This window comes from Ovis canadensis, chromosome 2 (genome assembly GCF_042477335.2).
Source record: "Ovis canadensis isolate MfBH-ARS-UI-01 breed Bighorn chromosome 2, ARS-UI_OviCan_v2, whole genome shotgun sequence".
Lineage (NCBI taxonomy): Eukaryota > Metazoa > Chordata > Mammalia > Artiodactyla > Bovidae > Ovis > Ovis canadensis.
The window spans coordinates 213,963,017-213,987,882 of NC_091246.1; the positions used below are offsets into that span (position 1 = coordinate 213,963,017).

The 24,866-nt window shown below is 39.6% G+C and overlaps 1 protein-coding gene across 4 annotated transcripts in view; it reads left to right on the top strand.

The window, feature by feature from the left end:
- The window catches only part of ADAM23 (ADAM metallopeptidase domain 23), a 189,371-nt gene that overhangs the window by 89,168 nt on the left and 75,337 nt on the right, over positions 1-24,866 (top strand). For all 4 annotated transcript variants that reach the window (XM_069578117.1, XM_069578121.1, XM_069578119.1 and 1 more), the window contains exons 4-6: positions 12,838-12,901; positions 22,944-23,026; positions 24,059-24,122. In XM_069578117.1, the coding sequence (XP_069434218.1) occupies positions 12,838-12,901; positions 22,944-23,026; positions 24,059-24,122 (211 nt within the window). The remainder of the gene's footprint in view (positions 1-12,837; positions 12,902-22,943; positions 23,027-24,058; positions 24,123-24,866) is intronic.

Consider the following 24,866-nt stretch of genomic DNA (forward strand, 5'->3'; position numbering starts at 1 on the left):
AGCCAATATGCTGTGATAACTGCAATGGAAAATAACCTTTAAAACTGTATAAAAATAAAAAAACTGCATTAATACAAATAAAAAGGATATGGAAAATTTAAAAATGAATTAATCTTTAAATTTTGGGAATCACTTCTTTATCTAACTTCATCTGCTTTCCTTTTTCCTTTTTGCTTCTCAGTCTTCAGCCATTAATTGAATGATTGAAAGAAAATGAAAGCTACAGGTTTTCATATGTGGAAAGGCCTTTTCTTAATGTCTTTGTTGATCTCATGCCGTTCTCCCCTGCTGCTCACATTAATTACTTTGCAGATGGCTCTAATTGACCCAGTAAAAGAACCTTATCTGTGTTCAGTCCTTCCCAGGCTTTAAAGACTCTGCAGCTTCTGAAGACACAGAATGCAGTGCTTACGCTCAGCTCTTCCTAGTCTGAGTACTTGGCCCTAGAGTTCCCTTTCCTTAGGAGGTTCAAACTTCTCTGCTTAAACCTGTGTCCTGTCTGGTCCCGATCCTACCTTTCAAACACCATCACCCCATGCCCGATGCCCTAGCCACTGGACTTTTAGCCACTCCCAGAATATCCTCTCTGGCTGCACACTTTGATCCCTGTCTATGTTACCTGCTCTTTCCTGCCTATTTGCCTATCTGTATTTTGTCCTGAATCTACCCTGGCCCTGTTTTCTTTTCTTTTTCTTTTTTCATATTTATTTCTTTCTGGCTGCCCTGGGTCTTCATTGCTGCACATGCGTTTTCTGCAGTTATGGCAGGTGGAGGCTGCTCTCTAGTTGTCTCTCATTGCAGTGGCATCTTTTGTTGCAGAGCATGGTCTCTAGGGGCGTGGGCTTAGTTGCTCCCCAGGAAGCCCGGACCAGGGGTTGAACCTGTGTCCCCTGCTTTTGCAGGTGGATTCTTAACCACTAGACCACCAGGGAAGCCCTGACCCTCTTTTCTCATCGAAAAGCTCCCAGTCATCTTGAAAGTGAAAGTCACTCAGTTGTGTCCAACTCTGCAACCCCATGGACTATATAGTCCATAAAATTCTCCAGGCCAGAATACTGGAGTGGGTAGCCTTTCCCTTCTCCAGGGGATCTTCCCAACCCAGGGATCGAACCCAGGTCTCCCACATTTCAGGTAGATTCTCTATCAGCTGAGCCACAGGGAAAGCCCACCTGATCATCTTAGTTGAAATTAATTTGCCCTTTTGGGGCAGCTTGATGGTTTACTGTTTATGATATTAGAGTATATGCTGTCCAGTCTTATTTTAGCTGTGAGATTGTAGTCACCTTGAGGGTAGAGATTGCATTTTGTTTCTTTTCCTGTCCTCACCCCAACCTCCTTGTGTTCAGGGATTGTTGATCGCACTGAGTTGATGGGACAGAAGTAGCCAGGCTAGCTGCTGCCCACAGTGTGGTTGGTGGTAGTTGTCATCTCCTGTAACTCTTTTATTTACCTGTGCTTGCAAGTGGTCACTAATTAATTAGTTAATTAATTAATCCTCTTCCTGAAGAGCTGTGTTTCCCTTCCTTTAAGAAAATATAACTTTTGGTTTCTCAAAGAAAACGTATATTCATTGTAAAACTTTAGGAATTATGGGTAAGGAAAGAAAGAAAATAAAAACCTTTGAAAATTCTACAGAAAGCAAGCCTACAATTATATTTGTGTATCTTTGAAGATTTTTTTGTGTGTGAATATACACATACAGACATACTTTTAAAAAGTTACTGAACATAATATCATAGTATTTTCTCATGGGCTTTTTTTTGATGTGGTATTGTAAGCATCTTTCCAGTGTTTTCAAGCATCTTTAAAAACATATTTTTTAAAATTTAGTTTTTATTAATTTTTTTTTTTTTGGCTGCTCTGGGTCTTCATTGTGGCACACAGCCTTTTCCTAGTTTTAGCCACACTCGCGGGCTTCTCTAGTTGTGGAGCACAGGCTCTACAACGCGTGGGCTTAGTTGCCCTGCCACATGTGGGATCTTAGTTCCCTGACCAAGGAACTGAACCTGAGTCCCCTGAATTGGAAGGCAGATTCTTAACCACTGGACCACCAGCAAGTGAAAGTGAAGTCACTCAGTCGTGTCCGACTCTTTGTGACCCCGTGGACTGTAGCCTACCAAGCTCCTCTGTCCATGGGATTCTCCAGGCAAGAATACTGGAGTGGGTTGCCATTTCCTTCTCCAGGGGATCTTCCCAACCCAGGGATAGAACCCAGGTCTCCTGCATTGGAGGCAGACGCTTTAACCTCTGAGCCACCAGGGAAGCCCAGGGACCACCAGCGAAGACCCCTGTACAAACACATTTAAACCTATTCACATTTATATCATCTGCAGAGAAGAGCTCCATGTGTATCTATGTTTGTTTTTGTCTAGTTATTTCCTCAGGAAAGCTTTATGAGCAGCACTTAAAAGATTATAAGAACTTAAGGATTTAAGGTGAAAGTGCTTTCAGTCTTTTAATGGCTATTGTACGTTGCCCCCTGTGTGCTCAGTTGTATGTCCAACGCTTTGTGGCCTCCTGGACTGCAGCCCACCAGGCTTCTCTGTTCACGGGATTTTCCAGGCAAGAATACTGAGTGGGTTGCTGTTTCCTTCTCCAGAGGATCTTCCTGACCCAGGGATCGAACCCAAATGTCTGCTACATTTGCAGGAGAGTCACCTGGCAAGTTCAAGTTGCCCCCTAGAAAAGCATATTAATTCATGTTTCCAACAGTACTGAAGTGCCAATTTAGCTTCAAATCTAGCTCCTATTACTCATTTTTTATCTTCTAAACTGATGGGAGAAAATGATCTCTTACAGCTATTTTGATTTACAGGTGTTTTATCACTAATACAATGGTAGGTTTGTATATAATTCATCACCATTAGCATTTGCTTTCTTTTCTTCTGTGGATTGCATTTTGTACATAATATTTTGTGTATCATCTGCCCATGTCATTTGCCTTCTTTTTGTTGGGTTGTTTGCTTTTGTTTTGGCTCCTTAAAAAATAGCCACTCTTTGTTTTTCATGTACTTATTTTTTTTTCAGTTTGCCTTGACATTGTTTATGTTATTTTAAATATTAACTTGTGGAAATTTTAAAAAATGTATAGTCTTATCTGTTATTAAAGTTATTTCTGAGTTTAAGATCATGCACAAAATGATCTCTTCTTCCTAGCATTCAGTTATATTTTTCTTATAGTAAATTGATTTTGAAACATATATGCCTTTAATGTGTACATTATTATTTGGTGTAAGATCTACTGTAGGGATCTAATTTTCCCCAAAAGTTTAGTCCGTTGTTCCAAACCTATTTATTCCCTATTGATTTTCTTCTTTACCAATTTAAAATGTCATTATTTTCATGTATTACTTCTTTTGTATGAACTTTACTTTCTGTTTGTCCTTTGGAGTGTCCATCTAATCAGGCCAGTGCTCTGTATTTTATTTACTCTTGTAGTAATGTAAGGTCCTATTGTTACCCCTCTTTTGAAAACAAATGGGTTGTCATAAACATTTATTCTTTAAAATAAACTTTAAAATACTTTTGTCAAGTTAAACAAACTTTCTGAGATTTTGTTTGGAATTACATTAACGGTATAGAGTATATGTTCATCTATACATATGTGTGTCAATATTCACATCCATAATACATATATAACATTTGTTGCCACTGTTGTCGTTGTTAGTAGCAACTTTCCCCCTGGATTATTTCTAGGTTATTTTTGCTTGTGCACATAGAATTGTATTTTGTTTTTGCATGTATATCTTATAACTGGCTATCTTAGTTAGCTCTTACTATTTTTGGTAGTTTTTCCATTTGTTTCGCTTTCATCTTTTTGACTATTTCACGCATACCTGGGAAGACTGGACACTGTATGAACAAATGGAAAGTTTATCCCTATAGACTGAAAAATAAAAGAAGTAGGGAGATCTTGTCTTGGGAGATGACAAAAACTGGAGTTGGATGGTAGTTTTTTCTTCTAGACAAAGTTCCAAGAAGGCAAGACTGATAACGGATCTGTATCTATTTCTGTAAAGTTTCACTGCACGTGAAGCCTGGTTTGATGGTTTTATAAAGAAATATTGGGCAGGTCAGAAAAGAACCTGAATTAGCAATATTCCACAAACTATGATATTCATTATCAATTTTGAAAATGGTACACCAAAGCATTTCAGTTGTGTATAACTGTGTTCAAAAGATATGCTATCTTTATTTGGATTCGGTTTTCCCTATGTTTAAAATTGTTCTTGTTTCATGACATATTGGGGTAAAACCACTTGTGTGAAAGTGACTGCAGTTCTATCATAAGAGGAATCTCAGAATTACTGATGTACTTACAGAGATAGTGGCAGCCACACTAAGAATGTGTTAACTCCCTCAAATGATGTGGCTTAAAAGTTAGGGAGAAGAAATTAAGCATCTTTCATTCTTATATGTGGTGTTTCCTTGTAGCTCAGCTGGTAAAGAATCCGCCTGCAATGTGGGAGACCTGGGTTCGATCCCTGGGCTGGGAAGATCCCGTGGAGAAGGGAAGAGCTACCCACTCTAGTATTTTGGCCTGGAGAATTCCATGGACTGTATAGTCCTTGGGGTCTCAAAGAGTCAGACATGACTGAGCGACTTTCACTTTCACTTTCATTCTTGGGTAATTAAAAATGTCTCTTGATTGCTGCTACTCCTCTGAGAACTCTTTTTTTAAAAATTTATTTGTTTTTAATTGAAGGATAATTGCTTTACAGTATTGTGTTGATTTCTGTCATATATCAACATGAACCAGCCATATATATATATATGTCCCCTCTGTCTTGAACCTCCCTGTCATCTCCCACCCCATCCCACTCCTCCAGGTTGTCAGAGCACCGGTCTGAGCTCCTTGAGTCATACAGTAAATTCCCCCTGGTTATCTATTTTACATATGTTAGTGTTTACATTTCCATGCTACTTTCTCCATTTGTCCAACCCTCTGCTTCCCTCACAGTTTACACAAGTCTGTTCTCTATGTCTGTGTCTCCACTGCTGCCCTGCACATAGGTTCATCAGTACTGTCTTTCTAGATTGCATATATATGCTTTAGTGTGTGTGATATTTGTTTTTCTCTTTCTGACTTACTTCACTCTGTGTAATAGGCTTAGGTTCATCCACCTCATTAGAACTGACTCAAATGCATTCCTTCTTATAGCTCCTCAGAGGAGAACTCTTAATTGACTCCTTTTATCAGCTGATCAGGCCAGCTTGCATGGGGGTTCTCAGCTTTTACGTCATCTCAGGTTTATCCCTTACTTCTCTGCTAACTCTTCTTCTCTCTACTGCCTTATCTATTAACTTAAAAGGTTTTAAGTTTCCTATTCTTACTGTGTTGACCAAAAAGTTAGTTACAGAAAAACTCAAATGAACTTTTTGGACAACCTAGTATTTTATATGGTGTTCTTAACTGTATTATGGTGCACGGGGCCATCGCTTATGAGTGCCTACACATTAAAGTACTGCAGCCTCTCCTGTGGTTCAGGAACTCATTGAATTCCTGTGGTGACCCTCAGAGAAGCTCACATCTCTACAGCTTGCTTGTACTGGGAGTGGTCTCCGCCTCCAGCTCCAATCCTATGAAATATGCCCTGGCATATTTCTCCAGCCCTGGCCTAGCGTGCCGACACTGTTTGACTTAACACCAACCCTCAATTCAACCTGTAATTACTTTCACCCACTTAACATATAATTTCTCTACTCTTAAATCCAAACCTCTCCATGTCTATAATCTTTGAACACAGCTTTAAAATTCTCACTGTATTGTTTACACTCAAAGGAGTATATAGTTTCTAGCTGAAATAACTTTTGGTATTAAAAATTATTTCAGTTGGGTTGAGTCTTTTTCTTAAAACTTGAGAAAAGTGGTGGTTGAAGAGTCTTCTTACCTTTTAAGTTGTTGTTTTCAAAAAGGAAAGCACCATGAGGATAATAGTAAATTTACAAGCTTCCACTTGTATGAATGTACTAAGTTTAAAGTCTGTATCTGTCTGGCAAAACCAATACAGCATTGTAAAGTAATTAGCCTTCAATTAAAATAAAAAATTTATATTAAAAAAATAAAGTCTGTATCTCTCCTCATTACAACTTAGAGTGATGATTTAATTAATTAAAAGTTAGGTGTATAAAAGGAAAAAAGTAAAACTAATGGAAAGAGGGAGCAGGCATGGTGCTTCGTTGTCCAATACTGTTCTCCTTGATGCCCCATGAAGCTGAGACTCTCCATAGTGCTCAGCGTTTATTGTTATCAAATAAATGAAGGTACTGGGTCCTTGGACTTTTCCATCAGTAGAAATTGATAAGAGGGCAGATGAGAATTCCAGGCAAGGCTTTATTGAAACTTGTGCTGTAGCATGAGAGAGTGAAAACAACAGGTACTCTTGCTTGCTCTCCAAGGAGGGCAGGCTGATTTCTCAAATGGGGTTGGGGGGTGGTGCACCAGTGAGTGGGTGGGGTTGGAGGGGTAGCTTAGGAGGTCTGCCCACCCCCTTGCTGATGCTGCGTGCAGGGATCACGTGCAGGACCTTGCTTTTGCTCCCGGCACCCCCATAATGGTAGTTGGTTTGTGGCCTTTTCGTATGTTATTGCTCATAATTGCTCCCGCTACAGCAGGCATGTAGTTATTTTTAGTCTCTTATGGTTTCTTGTATTCTGTTGTGCAGGCGCAAATTGCAAGCACCCTGGAAAAGGGTCCCAGGTCCCAGCCTACTTCAAGTGTAAGACCTGGTGGGGTGAAGGGCACACCTCCAGTGTGAATCTGTTAGGAGCCATGTAGGATGCCCAGGGATCCTAATACTGAGGAGTTAGACATTGTCAAGCAGAAGATAATCAGATGAGTGAATTTCCATGATTAAAATGGGCATCGGTGACACTCCTTTCTTTTCTAGACATAATCTTTCACTGTTCATGCAAATATTGACCTTCCAGTCCCAGTTTGAAAACATATGGAAGCAATTTACATATTTTACCTCCGAGAATGGAATTAGGGTATTAGTGACACTGTTTCTTTAAGAGCAAAGACATTGATTGACAAGGAGCATGACTGGTCAGGACCTGACAAGTCCAGTGTATTGCAGTGAATGTAGATTCACAACATTCTTGTTTTTTATCTCAAACTGCTCATTCCCCTCTCACGTACTTCCTGACATCAAGCGCTGAGAGAGAGAGAGATCCTAAGTCTGTCCAAAAACAGTGGCCATGTAAAACCCAGAAGCAGCTGGAGAAGGTGACATATTCACAGTCTACTGGCTTAGTAACATCTCAGCTTTGGGGTATTTTTCGCCTCATAGACTAGCCTAACCTCTGTAGAACTTAATGTGTGTACCTTAAATTTGACCCTTAGGTAGAGCAACTGTATGTCCCCATTTTTCCAGGACAGTCCTTCCTGGTTTATGTCTGATGTCCTGGAATAATTATTAATATGCCTCTTTCTGTATCCTGATTTGGATGATAAATCATATGGCCAGCCAGTGCTTCAGCCTTGGTGCTTGCTACTGTTCTTCTAGACTTTTCCCCTAGCTCTGCTGTTGAGGGAATGCCCTATTGGCCTCAGGTCCCTCCAAAAGAGATTGTTCTCAATTTCCTAATCAGAGGTGTAGACTGAGGGTTCATCTCATTAACTGCAGTGAATGCAGATTTCAGAACTGCAAGAGACTTTAGAGACTGGTAGTTTGACTACTTGTTAAAGGAAGTAAATGATCTTTAACGGATGTAGAACAAATAACCTTCTTGTGGTCCCATGTTTGTCTTTCCTAGTAGACTTCCTTAGAGTGCAAGGGTCTTGTTCTCTACATCATCTCGTTCCAAACAAATTAGTTTGCTTGATGAACCCACTCATAGCCTGTCATGATCAGGATTGTCCAAAAGAAAGCATATAGTTCTTTCTTTAAAGTAAGGGATTCAAGTTATTTTCCAAAGAAGTCATTCACTCTTCTTCACTAATGACTTTTCCAGGCTCTAGGGATTCTTGGTAAGTAACTTTCCCAGTTACTCAGATCCTTCCTTGGCTTTTCCATAATGAACCTCCCTGGAGGAATGTAAGATGTAAACTTTTGGAGTTTTGGCCACCTGACTGTTCATATATCTTCTTTCGTTAGACACACCAAGGACACCAACAAATATTTATATAGGCAAAACTTCTTTTTGTATGAATTTTCAATGTCTAGATCTTAATAGTAGTTCTCTTTGTATATTTGTTGATGATTCTGAAATTCTTTCAACATAAATTTCTAAAACTTTCTCGTGACACATGCTGGCTGCTGCTGCTGTTGCCAAGTCGCTTCAGTCGTGTCCGACTCTGTGTGACCCCATAGACGGCAGCCCACCAGGCTCCCCCATCCCTGGGATTCTCCAGGCAAGAACACTGGAGTGGGTTTCCATTTCTTTCTCCAATGCATGAAAGTGAAAGTGAAAGTGAAGTCTCTCAGTCATGTCCAACTCTTCGAGACCTCATGGACTGCAGCCTACCAGGCTCCTCCCTCCATGGGATTTTCCAGGCAAGAGTACTGGAGTGGGGTGCCATTGCTTTTTCGCGACACATGCTGGAATTAGGATTATTTTGAGCATGTTTCAATAATAAAGAGGAAATCTGAGAATTAACAGTGTAATATTTTGTCTTTTACCCATGGTACGGTCTAGTACAAATTGAGTGACTTTCCTAAGAAGCTGTTCTCCAAATCACGATATAAGAACCCCTAGACTGCATCCACCTTGTAGCTATGCCATCTGGGACATATGACTTCCAGGATTCCAGGGAAGAGAGAGCTCTGATAGTCATGCCTGGATTTTAATGTTCAAACTGGAAGAGTGGACATCACTTTCACCCATATCTCTTGAGCCTAAATTCAATCTCTTGATCCCATCCTAAATGCTGGGAAAGCTATGAAATGTAGTCCTACCATGCCAGGAAGAAAGACAAAATGCAACTGGGTGGATACTCAGCGTTATTTCTGCCACAGTCTCCTCCGTCGTTGCTATGACTCTTGGTTCATCGCTATGTTTAAATAGTCTTTCCATTCTCTTGCTCTTGGAGTTCAGCATCATCAAGGTGTTTACATCTATTCTTCATATGTTGAATAAAATCATAATGTCTGACTTTAGAGTTCAGGTTCTCTTCACTACCTTTGTGCAGATTCACCATGAAGGTGCTGAGTGAGAGGATTCCATAACAATATCAAAAGAGAATTTCCTTATTCCAGTTCTTCCACTCTCTTCCACCTTGCTTTGAACTTCCATCTTGTATTTATCCCTTTACTTCCATCTTATATTTATCCCTTTAGTTCCAAAGGCCACCTCTCTTTCACCAGATAACCTGCATGAGAAGCACTACAGTAGCTGGGGTGTATAGCTTTTCTGTAACTTAAATGCCTAGAAAAAGGATGTATATTTCAGAATTTAAAATGTTCAGAAATTCCTTTTCATCAGTTCCCTCACATTATCAGATAACTCAGAACCAAACGCCCAGTTGGCTGATCATCAAAGTAAAATGACAGTTTATCCTTGGAACTGTAATTGTTAAGTAGATCAGTATTGGACTGTTAGAACAGTCTGTTCCCGACAGGAAATTCTGCTAGGAAAACTGCAGAGGGCAGAGGAGGAGGAAAGGCCTTGGAGAGCATCTGCAGGCAGAGATTGCCAGACAGCTTATCTTCAGGCATACAGAGATACAGATGACCTGCTCTTTCTTTGCAGGGTGTGGCTGGAGACAGGCCACCACACCACTAGCTGTTCAGTTCTTTTTCTCCAGTGTTACTTGTCCCTCACTGAAAAGTCTTGTTTTGAAATCACATTAAGACTTTAATAATGAGATTACATTTCAGTTGGCATTAATTCGCCTTCAGGAAGATTACAAATGCCATTTTAGGATGAAACGGCGAATCTCATACGTTTGTGCTGATTTGCTTAGTGTCAGTTTCGGAGAGTGGCATTCTTCATCCCCCTTTCCCAGCACACGGTGTGGCTCTGGCATGGAGTGGATGTTTGTAGATGTTCGCTCACTCAGCAAATGTTGATTAGGCACCTGCTATGCACCAGGCATCATGCCAGGTGCTGGGGACACTGATAAATGAAAGAAACAGTTTTAAGGCAGGGATGGCTCTGGTCAGACAGGAGGAAAGGATGGTGCAAGTGAGGATGTGGTGCTATTTATAGGAGGCGGGAGAGAGGAGCGCCTCTGTCACAGGGAGCATATGGTCTTAGGTCTATCTCTGTCTGTCATAGGCTCCTAGAAGAGTGGCTATTTCTCTTCTTTAAGATTCTCGCATGCGGGAGATAGTAGAAATAGGTATGTCCATGGTGGGTAAAAGACCTTGAAAAGAGGAAATACGATAAAGTGACCTTTATCATATTTGGCGGTTAGTGGTTAGAATGTTATTATCTGCTTTTGTAATTACAAGCAAAAGTAGGGGGTCTAAAATAGCCTTGTTTTCAACTGTTAGACATCCTCCAGGGATGGTGTGGTTAAGAATTTTGAAAATAATGAATTACCTGTAGAGAGAGGTAATTAAAATGCAGTTAGTGCAGCCTCTCTGCCTCTCGGTGTTGTGGAAATATTCCTGAGAGAAATGTTGTCATCCACAACCTGCTTATGCACATTCACAGTGCTGGCTTCATTAACTAGAACGGAAAGAAGTTTCTGCACCGTGTCAGGTTCTCCCAAGTATAGAGAGCTGAAACTGTCATTGAAGAAAGTGAAAGTGAAAGTCGCTCAGTAGTGTCCAACTCTTTGTGACCTAATTCTCCAGGCCAGAATACTGGAGTGGGTAGCCTTTCTTTCCAAGCCAGGGATCGAACCCAGGTTTCCCACATAGCAGATGGATTCGTTACCAGCTGAGCCACAACAGAAGCCCAAGAATACTGGAGTGGGTAGCCTATCCCTTCTCCAACGGATCTTCCTGATCCAGGAACCGAACAGGGGTCTCCTGCACTGCAGGTGGATTCTTTACCAGCTGAGCCACAAGGGAAGCCCCTGTCATTATTTCTGCTATTACTGAGATTTTGAGAAGGGAATGAGTAGATGTGAAGTAAGCGAAGTGAAGTGAAGTGAAGTCGCTCAGTCATGCCCGACCCTTTGTGACCCCATGGACAGTAGCCTGCACCAAGCTCCTCCATCCATGGGATTTTCTAGGCAAGAGTACTGGAGTGGGTTGCCGTTTCCTTCTCCAGGGAATCTTCCTGACCCAGGGATCAACCAGGTCTCCCACATTGTAGACAGACGCTTTACCATCTGAGCCACCAGGGAAGTTAGTTTCAAATGTAGAATTTTCAGTAGACACACATTTGATTAGTAATTTCAACAGAAAAACCTGTCCAAGATACAAGCATCTGCCTTATTTCTGTGTTGTAACCGTTGTCCTTCAGCTCACACCAGAAACCAGGCTGGACCAGACACTCATGTGACTCCCAGTTACTCTGTTGATTGGCTCCAAGCCTCCTCCAGACCCTGCACACTGGGTCATAGTAGAACCACATCAGGTGCAGCTCTCAAAATGATGCAAAATCCTTGAGTCCTCCCGTCCCTTTGTTAAAGAAGCAGTGTTGAGATTTCCCAACAAGAAAACCTACTGGTAAGCAGAGTTATGGAAGACAGAATGTCAGAGCAGGCCTTCCTGAGACATCGTCTGCTCCAACCTTTTTTCTTACAGAACAAATGGAGACCTAAATACAGGGCACACCCTTGGCTCATTGTTGAACCTACTGTTGTTCTTCAGTTACCATTAGGACTAAGTGAGTTCTCCCTTGATAGTCCCTAGAACAATGGCTGGGATGTAGTGAGTACTCGGTCAGTGTAAGTGATCTCTTGTTACCATTATTTCTAGTGGTACAGCTGAAACAGGAACCTAGATGCTGTAGCAGTTCTGTGCTCGTTTGGAGGCACATATTTTGTATTTCCTATCTTGTATAAAGGGAAATGTGTTGGAGGAAGCTGAGTTAAAAATAGTGACAGCTGCAGTGCCCGTTACTGGGCATGTACTCAGTGCTGAGTTCTCATCTGGGTGGTTTCACTTAATCCTGTTAGTGTCTATGCGATTCACACTCTTTGTTGTCTTCGTGTGACTCATGTAAAGGCTGAGCTGGGTACCTTGCCCATGGTCACACTACTAATAGGGAGCTGGGCTAGGTTTTAAACCTCCCTCTGACTTAAAAATCTATGTTCTTAACTATTATTTTATTCTAGGAGTTAGCAAACTGTGGACCGCAGGCCATATCTGGCATTTCTGCTTTTGTAATCCTCAAGTGAAGAATGTTTATTAAACTTCCAAATGGTTGCAAAAAATTAAAGAAAAAAAATATTTCCTGATGGGTGAAAATTATGTGAAATTCAGATTTCAGTGTCCATGAGGTGTTATTGGAACACAACTGTACAGCCTGTAGCAACTTACATGATAAAATAGCAGAGTTGAATAGTGGTTATACAGACCCTGTGACTTGAAAAGCCTAAAATATTTTCTATCTGGTCTTTTCTCTGTACTCTTCCTCAGTGATTGTTTTGAGTTTCCAGTTAGTTAGAGTATAATTGTGGATTTTTATAGCGCTCATCTTCTCCTGTTACCTGCCTCTTTGTTTGTTCCATATTAACATATCAATCAAATGATGAATGTGTGTATAAAAAGAGTTCATCTTTAAATTATCTGTATTTTACCCTTTTTAACAAATGCAGGAGTGATTTGTTGCTGGATAACATTTGGCACTGTTGATGACATCTGTTCTGCCCTTACTGTGGACAGGAGAGCTTTGTGGTTTACATAGCTCTCACATCCATTTATTGAACTGGTTATTTTTAAAACCTCCAAGTATCTTAAATGTGGAAATCACTGTATTTTCTTTCCTTTGTAGTGGTTTGCTGTCTTCGGATTATGTGGAGATTCACTATGAAAATGGGAAACCACAGTACTCTAAGGTATGGTCAGCAGCATATGGACATCCTATAGTATAAATATTCTTATTCATAGAACGCTGTTCATGGCACACTGCATTGGTTTGCTGTCTGTCTCACTAAAATACTGTGGCCTCTTATAAAAGTTATTTTTAAATTTAATGTACATTTAGGAGAAATTTATTAAAATTTACAAATGTTTGAGATAACATTAAGTGCTCCAGTCAATAAAGAAATGCTCATTGTCTTGGCTATACATACGGTATGTTATGTAAGTGGAAGATATCAAGACTTCTCCAGTTCCATGGCAGCACCAGGCTCATGGTCAGGGAAACTGAATGATCAGACTGGAGGGGCTGTTAGAGTGACTGTTTAGTACAAGGGACTTTGGTGCTCAAGGACGGAGACAGATGGGGAAAGGAAGATGTAGGGAACATTCTCCCTCTCAGTCTTCACAGTAGTTCTGTGGGTATTATTATTCCTGTTGTGCAAAGGAAGAAATGGAGGCAGAAAGAGGGCAAATAAACCTCATGGCCACCAGGCATTGTAATATCAATGCAGTTGGGTGCTTGATTTCCTTCATTGGAGGTTAACTATTCTTTTCATAGAGAATCAATAAGGAAAAGTGGATTTAGATTAAACAAGAGAGAGAGATTACTTGTGTGTAAGGAACACAGTTGATCTCCCCTGGTCAGGGTGAAAATTCCTGGAATGGCTGCATCCAGAGAGAGACTGAGCTATAGGAAGGTTACGGAGCACCTCTGAGCATAAGGTGTGTCCATGGATGCCTCAGGTATGGGATGCAAGCAGAGAAACAAAACAAGGTGGGGAAACATTACTGGATTTTGTTTCTTGATTGCTAATGAGCACTGGTGCAAAAGTGTGGGCTTGCTGGGTTGTACAGTGTGGGTAACTGGGCTGGTCCATCTTGTATCCTCTCCACAGATATTTCTAGGTAGCCTGAACTAACTACTGCCCAAGGGTCATGACATTTCTTAGGATTTATAATTGCCCACCTAATAGTGGGCACATTTGAAATTTGATGTGTGTTCCAAACCTTTGAATTTTATGCCTCAGATTAAGAACTTCCATGTATTACTCATCTGTCACTTCTCACCTTAGGCTGCATCTTGGGCTGGGGGGTGGGGGTGGGGGGTTGTTGAATCTCCCTAAAAGTTAATGTTGTGGAAAGTGAACAGAAATGCTAAATCAAGCTCGGGAACAGTGCTGCCTGGCATTTGTACAAACCAAAGCTTCTGTCAGCTGTGCCAGTGCCGTGAGCACTGCAGATGCTGAATCATGAGTCTGGAGAAGAGAAGATTGCAAGAGACCTTTACAGACTCAGCAAATGAGCCACCTTTGCAGGCCTCTGTAACCTGATCAAACTTCTCACTAAGAAAGTTTTTTTTTTTTTGAGGAAATGGAATAGCTAATTGGCCTCCAGAGGTCATTTGAGGTCCCAAATGGAGGTCCTATCATGGATTAGACATGTCAAATCTTGTATCAATTGTAACTGAAATTTGAAACGAAGAGTATTTTAGCACTGACAAAAGAAGTGTTCATTGGAGTTTGTTTCATGTTTATTTCTTTTTTCTTATTTATGACCCATTTTCTCAAACAGCTTATATACTCAAACTTACTTGCTTCTTATCTAATGAATAAGTGGTAACAGTCTGTTTATTTGTATGTATCTATATATATGGGCTTCCCAGGTGCCACTAGTGGTAAAGAACCCACCTGCCAATACCAGAAGACATAAGAGATGAGGGTTTGATCCCTGGGTCAGGAAGATCCTCTGGAGAAGGGCACGGCAACCCACTCCAGTATTCTTCCCTGGAGAATCCCATGGACAGAGGAGCCTGGTGGGCTACAGTCCATAGGGTTGCAAAGAGTTGGACACGACTGAAGTGACTTAGCTTACACGTATGCCTCTCACACTCCCAAACCTGAGTTGATATGGTATACACTATCCTATGGGAGAAAATTTAAAATATATATATATATACATATTTTATTTCATTAAACAATATAAAGCAAATTTGTAATAAAATATTTCAGATTAGAACATTTTTAACAAACATGGCAATGTTCTGTGCCAATTTGTACATGCTTTGAATTAATCTAAGTTACATATTGATAAAAGGTAAACCATTTAAGCATAAATGGATGAGTGACATAAATGTATATTTCACAAAAGAAAAATACAAATGGCTGGTAAAGTTTTTATAAGCAAGTACAAGTTAAAATGAGACTACAAATGGCATCTTTTAAAATGTTAAATTATCAAATTTCTTTAAAAAATCATAATATCCAATAAAAGTCACAATAATATTGGTGGGAGTATAAATTTGAGGAACATGTCTAGAAACAACTTGATTACAGTTATCAGGAATCTGAAAAAAAGTTCAAACCAAATGGATTTTGAGAACTTGTTTAGAGGTTCCAGGAAGGGAATACAATTATCTATATATCCCTGATGGAAGAGTGGTCATTCTTTCAACTTCCAGGAAAATGACATTAGGATTGATGAAGGAATAAAGAAATACCCAGCTCCTCAGACCAGCAGAATACTGGAAATAACTTAGGCGATGAAAACTACAACCAGATCATTTATATAACCCCTTTTGTACTGTTCATTTTCCTTCTGAGAATCAAGTCCTAGGTAATAATCAGAACTTATACCCATATATTTACTTGCAAAGGTTTGGTAATTTACAGTAGAACAGAGAAAATAAAATTGATTTTAGCCTAACAATATTATAAATATTTTAACAGGCATTAAAATTTCTGCTAAACTTTTGTTTTTAAAAGATGTATAATGTTGTATCCAGTTCATTTGCTGTAATTTGTTTAATCCCACAATGATAGACATTTAAAATTGCTTCTAATATTTCACTGTACAAATAACTTTAAGTGCTGGTGCTTAGTCACTCAGTCGTGTCCGACTCTTTGTGACCCCATGGACTGTGGCCCACCAGCTCCACTGTCCATGGGGATTCTCCAGGCAAGAAAACTGGAGTGGGTTGCCATAATTTTAAGTAAAACCCTTCTAAATATATTTCGTGTACTTCTTTACTAATTGCTTAAGGATGACTTTGAAGAATGGAATTTTCTGCGTTAAAGAGTTGGTACATTTTTAAGGCTTTGGCCACATATTCACAGTTTTTCTTTCTAAAATTTTGTATAAATTCATACTCCTACTATCATTGCATATCTATTTTTAAAAGTGTGTCTTTAAAGTTCACATTGTGTTCCATGTTAAGAAAATCTTCATACTGAATACCAGAAAAGAAAATTAGTATGTAAGAATGGCAAGTTAAATAAGCCTGTTTTTACACCTTGCAAACTTTCTTCCAAATATCTCAAATTATTTAGACAAAAGTACACACGTGCATACACACACACACACACACGCACACACACACACTATTATTCGTCTGACTAGGGAGGAACAGAATCACTAATAGCTTACTTGGCTTTAAAGTGAAATATAAATGTGGACATTTAAAATATTCTGGGAATTAGTTTCAAACAAAATGATGAGTCACACTTCAGAGCTACTACATGTCTAGGTGTTCCCATTTCATGACTACCAAGCCCCCACCTAGTTCCCACTTTTAACTAAGAAGAGGTTCATGTCCTATGTTTTTACTTTTGTTGAATGAAAGTGAATTAAAGGGGCTTCTTTCCTTGTGAAGTGAATATAGGAACTGAGAGGTCAACAGATTAAGTAGGCAGGATAGAATTCAGTTCAGTTCAGTCCAGTCGCTCAGAGGTGCCAGGTATTAGTAAATGCATATGACAGAACTTTGCTTCTGCACCAACAGTTCCTAGCATGATGCTTTGAACACAGTATACAACAAAACAACTTAGTTGATTTGTTGGTCAATTTTATTGATGAACCTATTAACATAAGTTATTTTTTAGTGTATCAGTTCTAAAGGAGTTAGGCATCAATATAATGGTATAACAGTTCTTTTTCAATTTAGTCTATTTCTATTAAATCCCTTGTAGGTGAACCATTCACTTTAAATGCTTGCTAATACTTTGGTTTCTCTTCTTAGTAAAAGAACTACCAGCAGTGTAAGACTGAATGGATCGATAGCAGTGGTTCTGTCCCCACCTCCATTGTTACTCTGCATTTTATGGGGTGGGGATATTGTCCTTTCCTAACTGTATTTGCTCACCCTGGCTTCTTCCTATTTCTTTGCTCACTCTTGCCCAGGGAAGCAAGAACACTTTAAGTGATGGGAAGGAGCTGAGCATGTCTACATAGTCCCTTCCTCTTTTTTGGGGGTGAGATTCACCTCCTTACAGGAAGAACACATTTTCTCTACTCTCCCATATTCTAAGTCATTCAGTGGCAGCCTCTATTTTTGTTTTTTGACTGCCCCACTTGGCATGTGGGATCTTAGTTCCCTGACCAGGGATAGAACTTGTGCCCCCTGCAGTGGAAGCGTAGAATCCTAAACACTGGACTGCCAGGGAAGTCCCGCAATTCTATTTTAATATATTAAAACTCACTGAATCACAAAAGAGTGTCTCAAAAAAAAAAAAAAAACAACTCAGATAGGTAATGGGAGTTTATTTACCCACTCTTTCAACAAGCCTGAATCCTTTGGTCCTTTAAGACTGGCTTCTTCATGAGCCTAAGTGACAAGACCTTTTTTATTCATTCATTAAACAGCTGTTGATTTCACTCACTCTGATCTCATCATTGTTCTAGAAGCTGGATATGCAGTGGTGAACCTAGCAGATAAAAATCCCTGCCCTTGTAGGTTCTGTATTCTATTCTTACCTTGGTTCTTTTCTTTGTCATTTTAATCATGTTTCTCTCCTAAAATTTTTGTGTGTGTGTGTGCTTTCCTTATCAAGTCATCACCATGGTCAAGCTCAAACTCACTTCTCCCATGAATGCTTCTTGGCAGGGAGTATTGTCAGAGGCAACGGGCTTCTGTGGGCAAGGCTCTTGGCTGGGAGGTTGAAAAAAACACTCCCCAGGAAATCAAGAGAGCATCCCACACTGCTCCCTACAAAGTTATTTTAAATCTGAATAGTGTAACTTGTGTGAACTATTAAAAATGTATATAGCACTAAAATTTATGTAGTTCAGCTATATATATATATAAATATATAAATTAGGACATGTAAATGTTCTGATACCTGGACATTTTTTCCCCTCGAGTTTAGCAAAGATAAACAATTAAACTGGCGTTGGGTTCTCAAGTTGTCCAATTCTCTGAAATGTTTTTTTGTATCCTTATTTTGCAGTATTCAAATTCAGGTATATGCATCCTATTTTAAGTCCCTTTGACGATGCAATAATCTCCGTTTGTTAGATTCTCCATTTTTGTTGAATATAAGTACCTGGCAGTTTTTAATCTGAAAATGCTGATGCAATAATCTCTATTTATTAGATTCTCCATTTTTGTTGAATATAAGTGCCCGACAGTTTTTAATCTGAAAATGCTGATGCCCATGGAGACACATGTGGACCTGTGTCGTGCATCGGTTGAGCCCTTTTTGATTCTCCTGCCTGCCATTTGCCTAGTTTCAGGTCTGTGACCCCCTCATAGGTGGTGATCTCAAAGTCTCTGACCAGTGCTCTTAAACTGTCTGAGGCCTTCCTGATTGCAGAAAGAAACACTGGAGCCTACAGATGTGGGATTCAGTTTAGCTTTCCACTGTCTGCGGCAGAGCCTTTTAGCACTTTGTGACTCTCTCCCTGTTTGTACACAGAGATGGCAGTTACTGTTAAGCAGTGAGGGTTTTAGCTGGCTAGTACCTTGGGTGGAGGCACCTTGGGAACTGACTATACAGTGTCTTCGTTAACAAGGCCCTCCCCCTGGAAGAGGCCTGACCTGACCTGCTCCTGTCATCCTGATACCCAAGAGAGAATACTTCTCAACAGGGATTTATTTAATATGAAATACCCAAAGATCTTACTTTGTGATGACATTAACAAAGTGCTACATAATCTGGACAGTTGCCAAATAGTATTTTTCTGGTAATGCTTTCTCAAAAACTTGGTGTAAATTAAGCAATAAGGAAGTCAGAAAGTCTTCTAATACTACTAATATTAACACTAAATTAGGACTTGCCAAATTGTATGTTGTGTTTAATATAATTACACAAATTAGATATTAAAGCTTTCTTATGATGATAAACATCAGGGATTAGATATTACTGCAAGTCTCAAAGTCCCGGAAGTATCGTGATCCATATCCACATATACCGTGAACTGAACAGTTCCCTTCAGATGATAATCTACCTTAATTAAAACAGGTACCAAAGCGCATCAGCTTTCAGTTTTCAGTGCAAGCGAACGAAACTGAAGTGTAAGAAAAGACTTGGAAATATTTTCTCGGAAAAAAGATTATTTGCAGGAAAATATAAAAAATAGAGCTTTTCTTAGAAAAGTCAAGTAAATATGACAGTGTTTGCTGTGCACTTCTAACAGTCACTTGACTCAAGATAGCTTTTTGGTGTGACACAAAGTGCTCTATAACTGATTTGATGGAATTTACAGTTTCCTATGGTTGTTTTTAGAATTGTGGGAAGAGTCTGATATTTAATTACAAGGTATTAATCTGGATTCTCAAATTACTGAAATGTGTGGTACCATTTGCCCCAACAAGTTCCGGCATTGAATATGCAAATAGAATTTGACATAGTATATAGAAGTCAGTATTTGCGTACTGGGAGTAGATTTCTGAGAAGCAAAAGCAACACTTTACAAAATAGTAACAGGATTGTAGTACAAGATTGTGGATTCTGTGCTTATATTTATCTCTAGTTCCTTATAGTGAGATACTCAAATAACAGTTAAGGAATTTAAAAAAGGGTATAAACCCACAAGGATTAAGAGAAGAGAAAACAACTAATAAGAGGTGTCCATAAGATTGTAGGAACTAGAAAGCAGATGGATGAAGAGTAATTGTCCTAGGTTTGAGTTTTTCTTGCTCTGCTAAGTTCCACTGGGACAAAACCAAGCAGAACCAAGCCAACTTGTGTTTCTTCACCCATAAAGCCCCAGGAATTGAAAGTACCAGAAAACAGAAAGATTGGTTGAAAGTCTACTTGGAGAAGGTACTAAATCCCTGATCTACTCCCTACCCTAGCGAGCCAGGCAGCCATTCCTCTGCTTTAGTAGAAAAGCTCGACTTGTAGAGAAGAATGGAAAGGAAGGGGCGTATCAGAGAAACAATAGAAGTTTCCCAGAACTGAAATGCATGCATTTTCTTTTTTTACTCTTTTAATATAAATATTGTTATTACCTGCACTGACACATGCTCAAATATGTTTCATGTGGAGTTGTAGGGTTTTTAAAAAAATTATTTTATATTGGAGTATGGTTGATTAACAATGTTGTATTATTTTCAAACTAGTACAGCCACTATGGAGAACAGTGTGGAGTTTCCTTAAAAAACTGGAAATAGAACTGCCTTTTGAGCCAGCAATCCCACTGCTGGGCATACACACTGAGGAAACCAGAATTGAAAGAGACACGTGTACCCCAGTGTTCGTCACAGCACTGTTTACAATAGCCAGGACATGGAAGCAACCTAGATGTCCATCAGCAGATGAATGGATAAGAAAGCTGTGGTACACATACACAATGGAATATCACTCAGCCATTAAAAAGAATACATTTGAGTCAGTTCTAATGAGGTGGATGAAACTGGAGCCTATTATACAGAGTGAAGTAAGCCAGAAAGAAAAACACCAATACAGTATCAGTTCAGTCACTCAGTCGTGTCCGACTCTTTGCGACCTCATGAATCGCAGCACGCCAGGCTTCCCTGTCCATCACCAACTCCCGGAGTCCACTCAGACTCATGTCCATTGAGTCAGTGGTGCCATCCAGCCATCTCATCCTCTGTTGGCCCCTTCTCCTGCCCCCAATCCTTCCCAGCATCAGAGTCTTTTCCAGTGAGTCAACTCTTCACATGAGGTGGCCAAAGTACTGGAGTTTCAGCTTTAGCATCATTCCTTCCAAAGAAATCTCAGGGCTGATCTCCTTCAGAATGGACTGGTTAGATCTCCTTGCAGTCCAAGGGACTCCCAAGAGTCTTCTCCAACACCACAGTTCAAAATACTAACGCATGTATATGGAATTTAGAAAGATGGTAACGATAACCTTGTATGCGAGACAGCAAAAGAGACACTGATGTATAGAACAGTCTTTTGGACTTTGTGGGAGAGGGAGAGGGTGGGATGATTTGGGAGAATGGCATTGAAACATGTATAATATCAGATATGAAACGAATCGCCAGTCCAGGTTCGATGCAGGATACAGGATGCTTGGGGCTGGTGCACTGGGTTGACCCAGAGGGATGGTACGGGGAAGGAGGAGGCGGGGGAGGTTCAGGATGGGGAACATGTGTACACCCGTGGCGGATTCATGTTGATGTATGGGAAAACCAATACAATATTGTAAAGTAATTAGCCTCCAATTAAAATAAATAAATTTAAATTAAAAAAACAACAAGGAGGCAATGTTGTATTAGTTTCAGGGTGTGCAGCAAAGTGATTCAGTTATACATATATAGATATTCATTCTTTTCAGATTCTTTTTCCCATGTAGGTTATTACAGAATATTGGGTAGAATGCATTTTCTTGATTCGAAAGTGCCCAGCACAATCAATAAGCAAAGTCCCACCCTGAGGTGCATCATGAGATTTTGTGAAAATGGGTATGAATAGAATTTCCTGCAATCTTCTTGAAAAGGGAAGTATAGATTGTATGGACAATGTTTAACATTCGAATAACTTCCAATTCTCAACATTAGAAGGTTTAAGAGTGTGCACAATGCCTTTGAAATACTGAGAGAAAGTAATTATCAATCTAGAATTCTCTCCCCACCCACATGATCTAGTGTGAAGATGGAAACAGGGTTTTCAACTTTCAAATTTATCTTTCATAAATACCTTTTCAACAAATTACCAGAGGATGTGTACCTCCAGGAAAGGGGATCACGAAAGCAGAAGACATAGGATCTAGGATTCAATACAGAAGGAGGACAGAGGAGTTCCTAGGATCATGCTGTAGACCAGTCCTGGGATGCAGCCATGCATCAGACCTAGCATGAGGGTGAAACCAGCGGGGTGTCTCCAGGAACAAAATGGATTTGATAACTTACCTGCTATAACTGATCATAGGAGAAGAGTTGTAGATAATACTTTAGATGATAGGGTCTGTACTCATGCTGAATACATGGAAAAGCAGAGAAGAAAGAAAAGTTCTCAAAAAATTTTAAAATAGAGCATGAAAGACAATGTCATTGGAGTGGCACAGCTATGAACAATATTTGTGTAGTCATAATACAAACGCTAAATATAATTTAACCAAAAGCTTCTGATGTGTGTTAGAATGTGTTGTGGGCAAGAAGAGTTTTCGAGATTCTATATTAAGAAGGTAATTTCTAAAGTGAAATAAATTAGGATATAACAGTATAAATATTCCATTCAGAAATACACAGGTAAACAGCAGAAGAAACAGCTGAAAGTGTTAAAAATAGTTGGTATGGAGGAGGTGAGAGAAAGTGCTAGGAAACTGCTGTGTGTGTGTGTGTGTGTGTGTGTGTGTGTGTGTGTTTAAATAGGTCTTGCAGTTACTATTTGCCTTTGGAAAGTAAGTTCATACATTATTTCTAAAAAATTTATCAACTGATTTTAAAAGGTAGGAAAGCAAATCACCAAGTCTTGTGTAGTTTTCCATAAAAAAATGATGATAAACACCACCTTTGGGGGAATCACCTCAGTTATGTAGAAGATTTTATTCCCTAACAATATCTGCTAAGTGTCTACTCCCTCCCATGCTTAGGAAAGGTATAAAAGTTGTTCCAGCTGCATTAATGTCTTATTCCTGTTAAAGCCTTTTCTTCATTACATCGAATATACACCTGCTTCTTATAGAAAAGTTGAAACATTGAGATTTCATAACTACCTGGAGGCGTTTCTAGGATCATCCCTGCCTTTCTTTTGGCTTTACAGATGCATCCCAAAGAGAGAATCATGCTGGAGACAGTGTAATTTATCGGTAAAATCTTCTTCTGTATTACAGGGTGGAGAGCACTGTTACTACCATGGCAACATCAGAGGTGTCAAGGACTCAAGGGTGGCTCTGTCAACCTGCAATGGACTCCAGTATGTGGGGCTCTCATAGGGAGAATCCCCTGGCTTTCATCCGTTCCTTTCGCCCTTTCCATCTTGTCTTTCAAAGATATTTATTTTAGTGACTCTTCTGTACCAGTCCTGGGATAGAGACTGGATGTGGTGAACAAGGAGAGCATAGTCCCTGCTCTCTTAACACTTAGAGCTGGCGGTGATTTAGAGATTAAATGAATAATTATACAGATTGTTATTTAACTGCCATTTTGGTGGGTACTGTGGAGGAGAAGGACAGGGGCTTTGGGGGTGGCCGAACCTAGCCCAGAAAGGTTTCGCAGAGGTATTTCCCAGAACTATCAGTCAGCTTAACCTAAGGATAAGGTGAAGGTGGCCCGGCAAGGGTGGTTTGAAAGAAGAGGAGCCCATGCTTTGGTTTTCAGGCAGGCTCTTAAAAAACATTTGTAGGTGCCTTTTAGATTCAAACACAGTACCACTTTGTGGAAAAATCTGTTACGGCCATGTGATGAAACGGATCTTGAAAATCTTATTTACACACTTTACAAAAAATCCTATGTCTCTCAAAATTAAATGTGGTTCCCAACACAGTCTTAGAAATTCACAATTTGCAAGCATAAAGATAATTCTGTTTGCCTCTTCAGAATCAAATGTTTTTAGATTATTCTTATACACTAAGAACCTGTTTTCTTACAGATGATACTGGATTTGCGAATCAAATTTGTACTAGTTGTGCATGGTTTGGTAATAACTCAAGATATGAGAACAGCATCAATAGTCCTATCCCAATTTGACCTTCTTATCTGTTCATTTAATTCCAAAAACTAATCAGTCATAGGTATAATGTGTATGCTTGCTTCTCTTGTACACTTTTTGCACTTTCTGTAGCCTAGACATTGTCTAGTGCAGTGCTAGGACCACAGGGTGATTCCATGCAGATATGTGAATTTGATTTGAGGCAGAATAAAGGTATTTATTCAGATGTACTCATTTTTAAAGACAGTGTGTTTGCTATATGTGTTAACTCTCTTTCTGTGGTTCCTTGTGTCGTAGTGGTATGTTTGAAGATCATACCTTTGTGTATATGATAGAACCACTGGACCTGGTTCACAATGAGGTGAGTGTGACTGTAACATCAGTTTTTTTATGGTGCTTTATTTTTCCAGCATTTTGTTTTTGAGCAATCAAGAGATGATCACGTAGATTTCAAAGTACATTTATCTAGAGCACTACATGGGGTCGCTAAGAGTTGGACACGACTGAGCGACTTCTTTCACGCAACCCACTCCAGCGTTCTTGCCTGGAGAATCCCACGGACGGGGGAGCCTAGGTTGCATGTCGGAGGTGGCATGTCAATAAGGGATGGTAAGAGGCCTCAAATATTTTCTGAAGCTAAGATCAGTTCTTCCCAGTCAGAAGAGAAAATGGATAAGATGCTTTGTTTTATACTGACCAATTTGTTTTCCTTTAAGCAAGCTTTTATTCTCATGGTCTTTAGATAGTTGTATGACTGTAAGCAAGTATATATATAACTTTTATGAGTCTAAGAATCTTCACTGGGGAGATTTGTGGGTTCAACTATGATTATATTAAACAGTATTTATTTTTCTTTTGAGATATGGAAGAAGATAATATTTAGAGTCATGCATAGGCCAGCAACCTAGGTAAGAAATCATGAAGGCATTATGTTAAGTGAGTTAAGTCAGCCGGAACAAGGCAAACATTATGTGATCTCATTTGTATGTGGAATCTATATAACTGAACTCATGTGAACACAACAGATTTGTGGTTACCAGAGACTGGTGGGGGAAATGAGTGAAGGTGGTTAGAAGAATACACTTCCAATTTTAAGTTAAGTAAA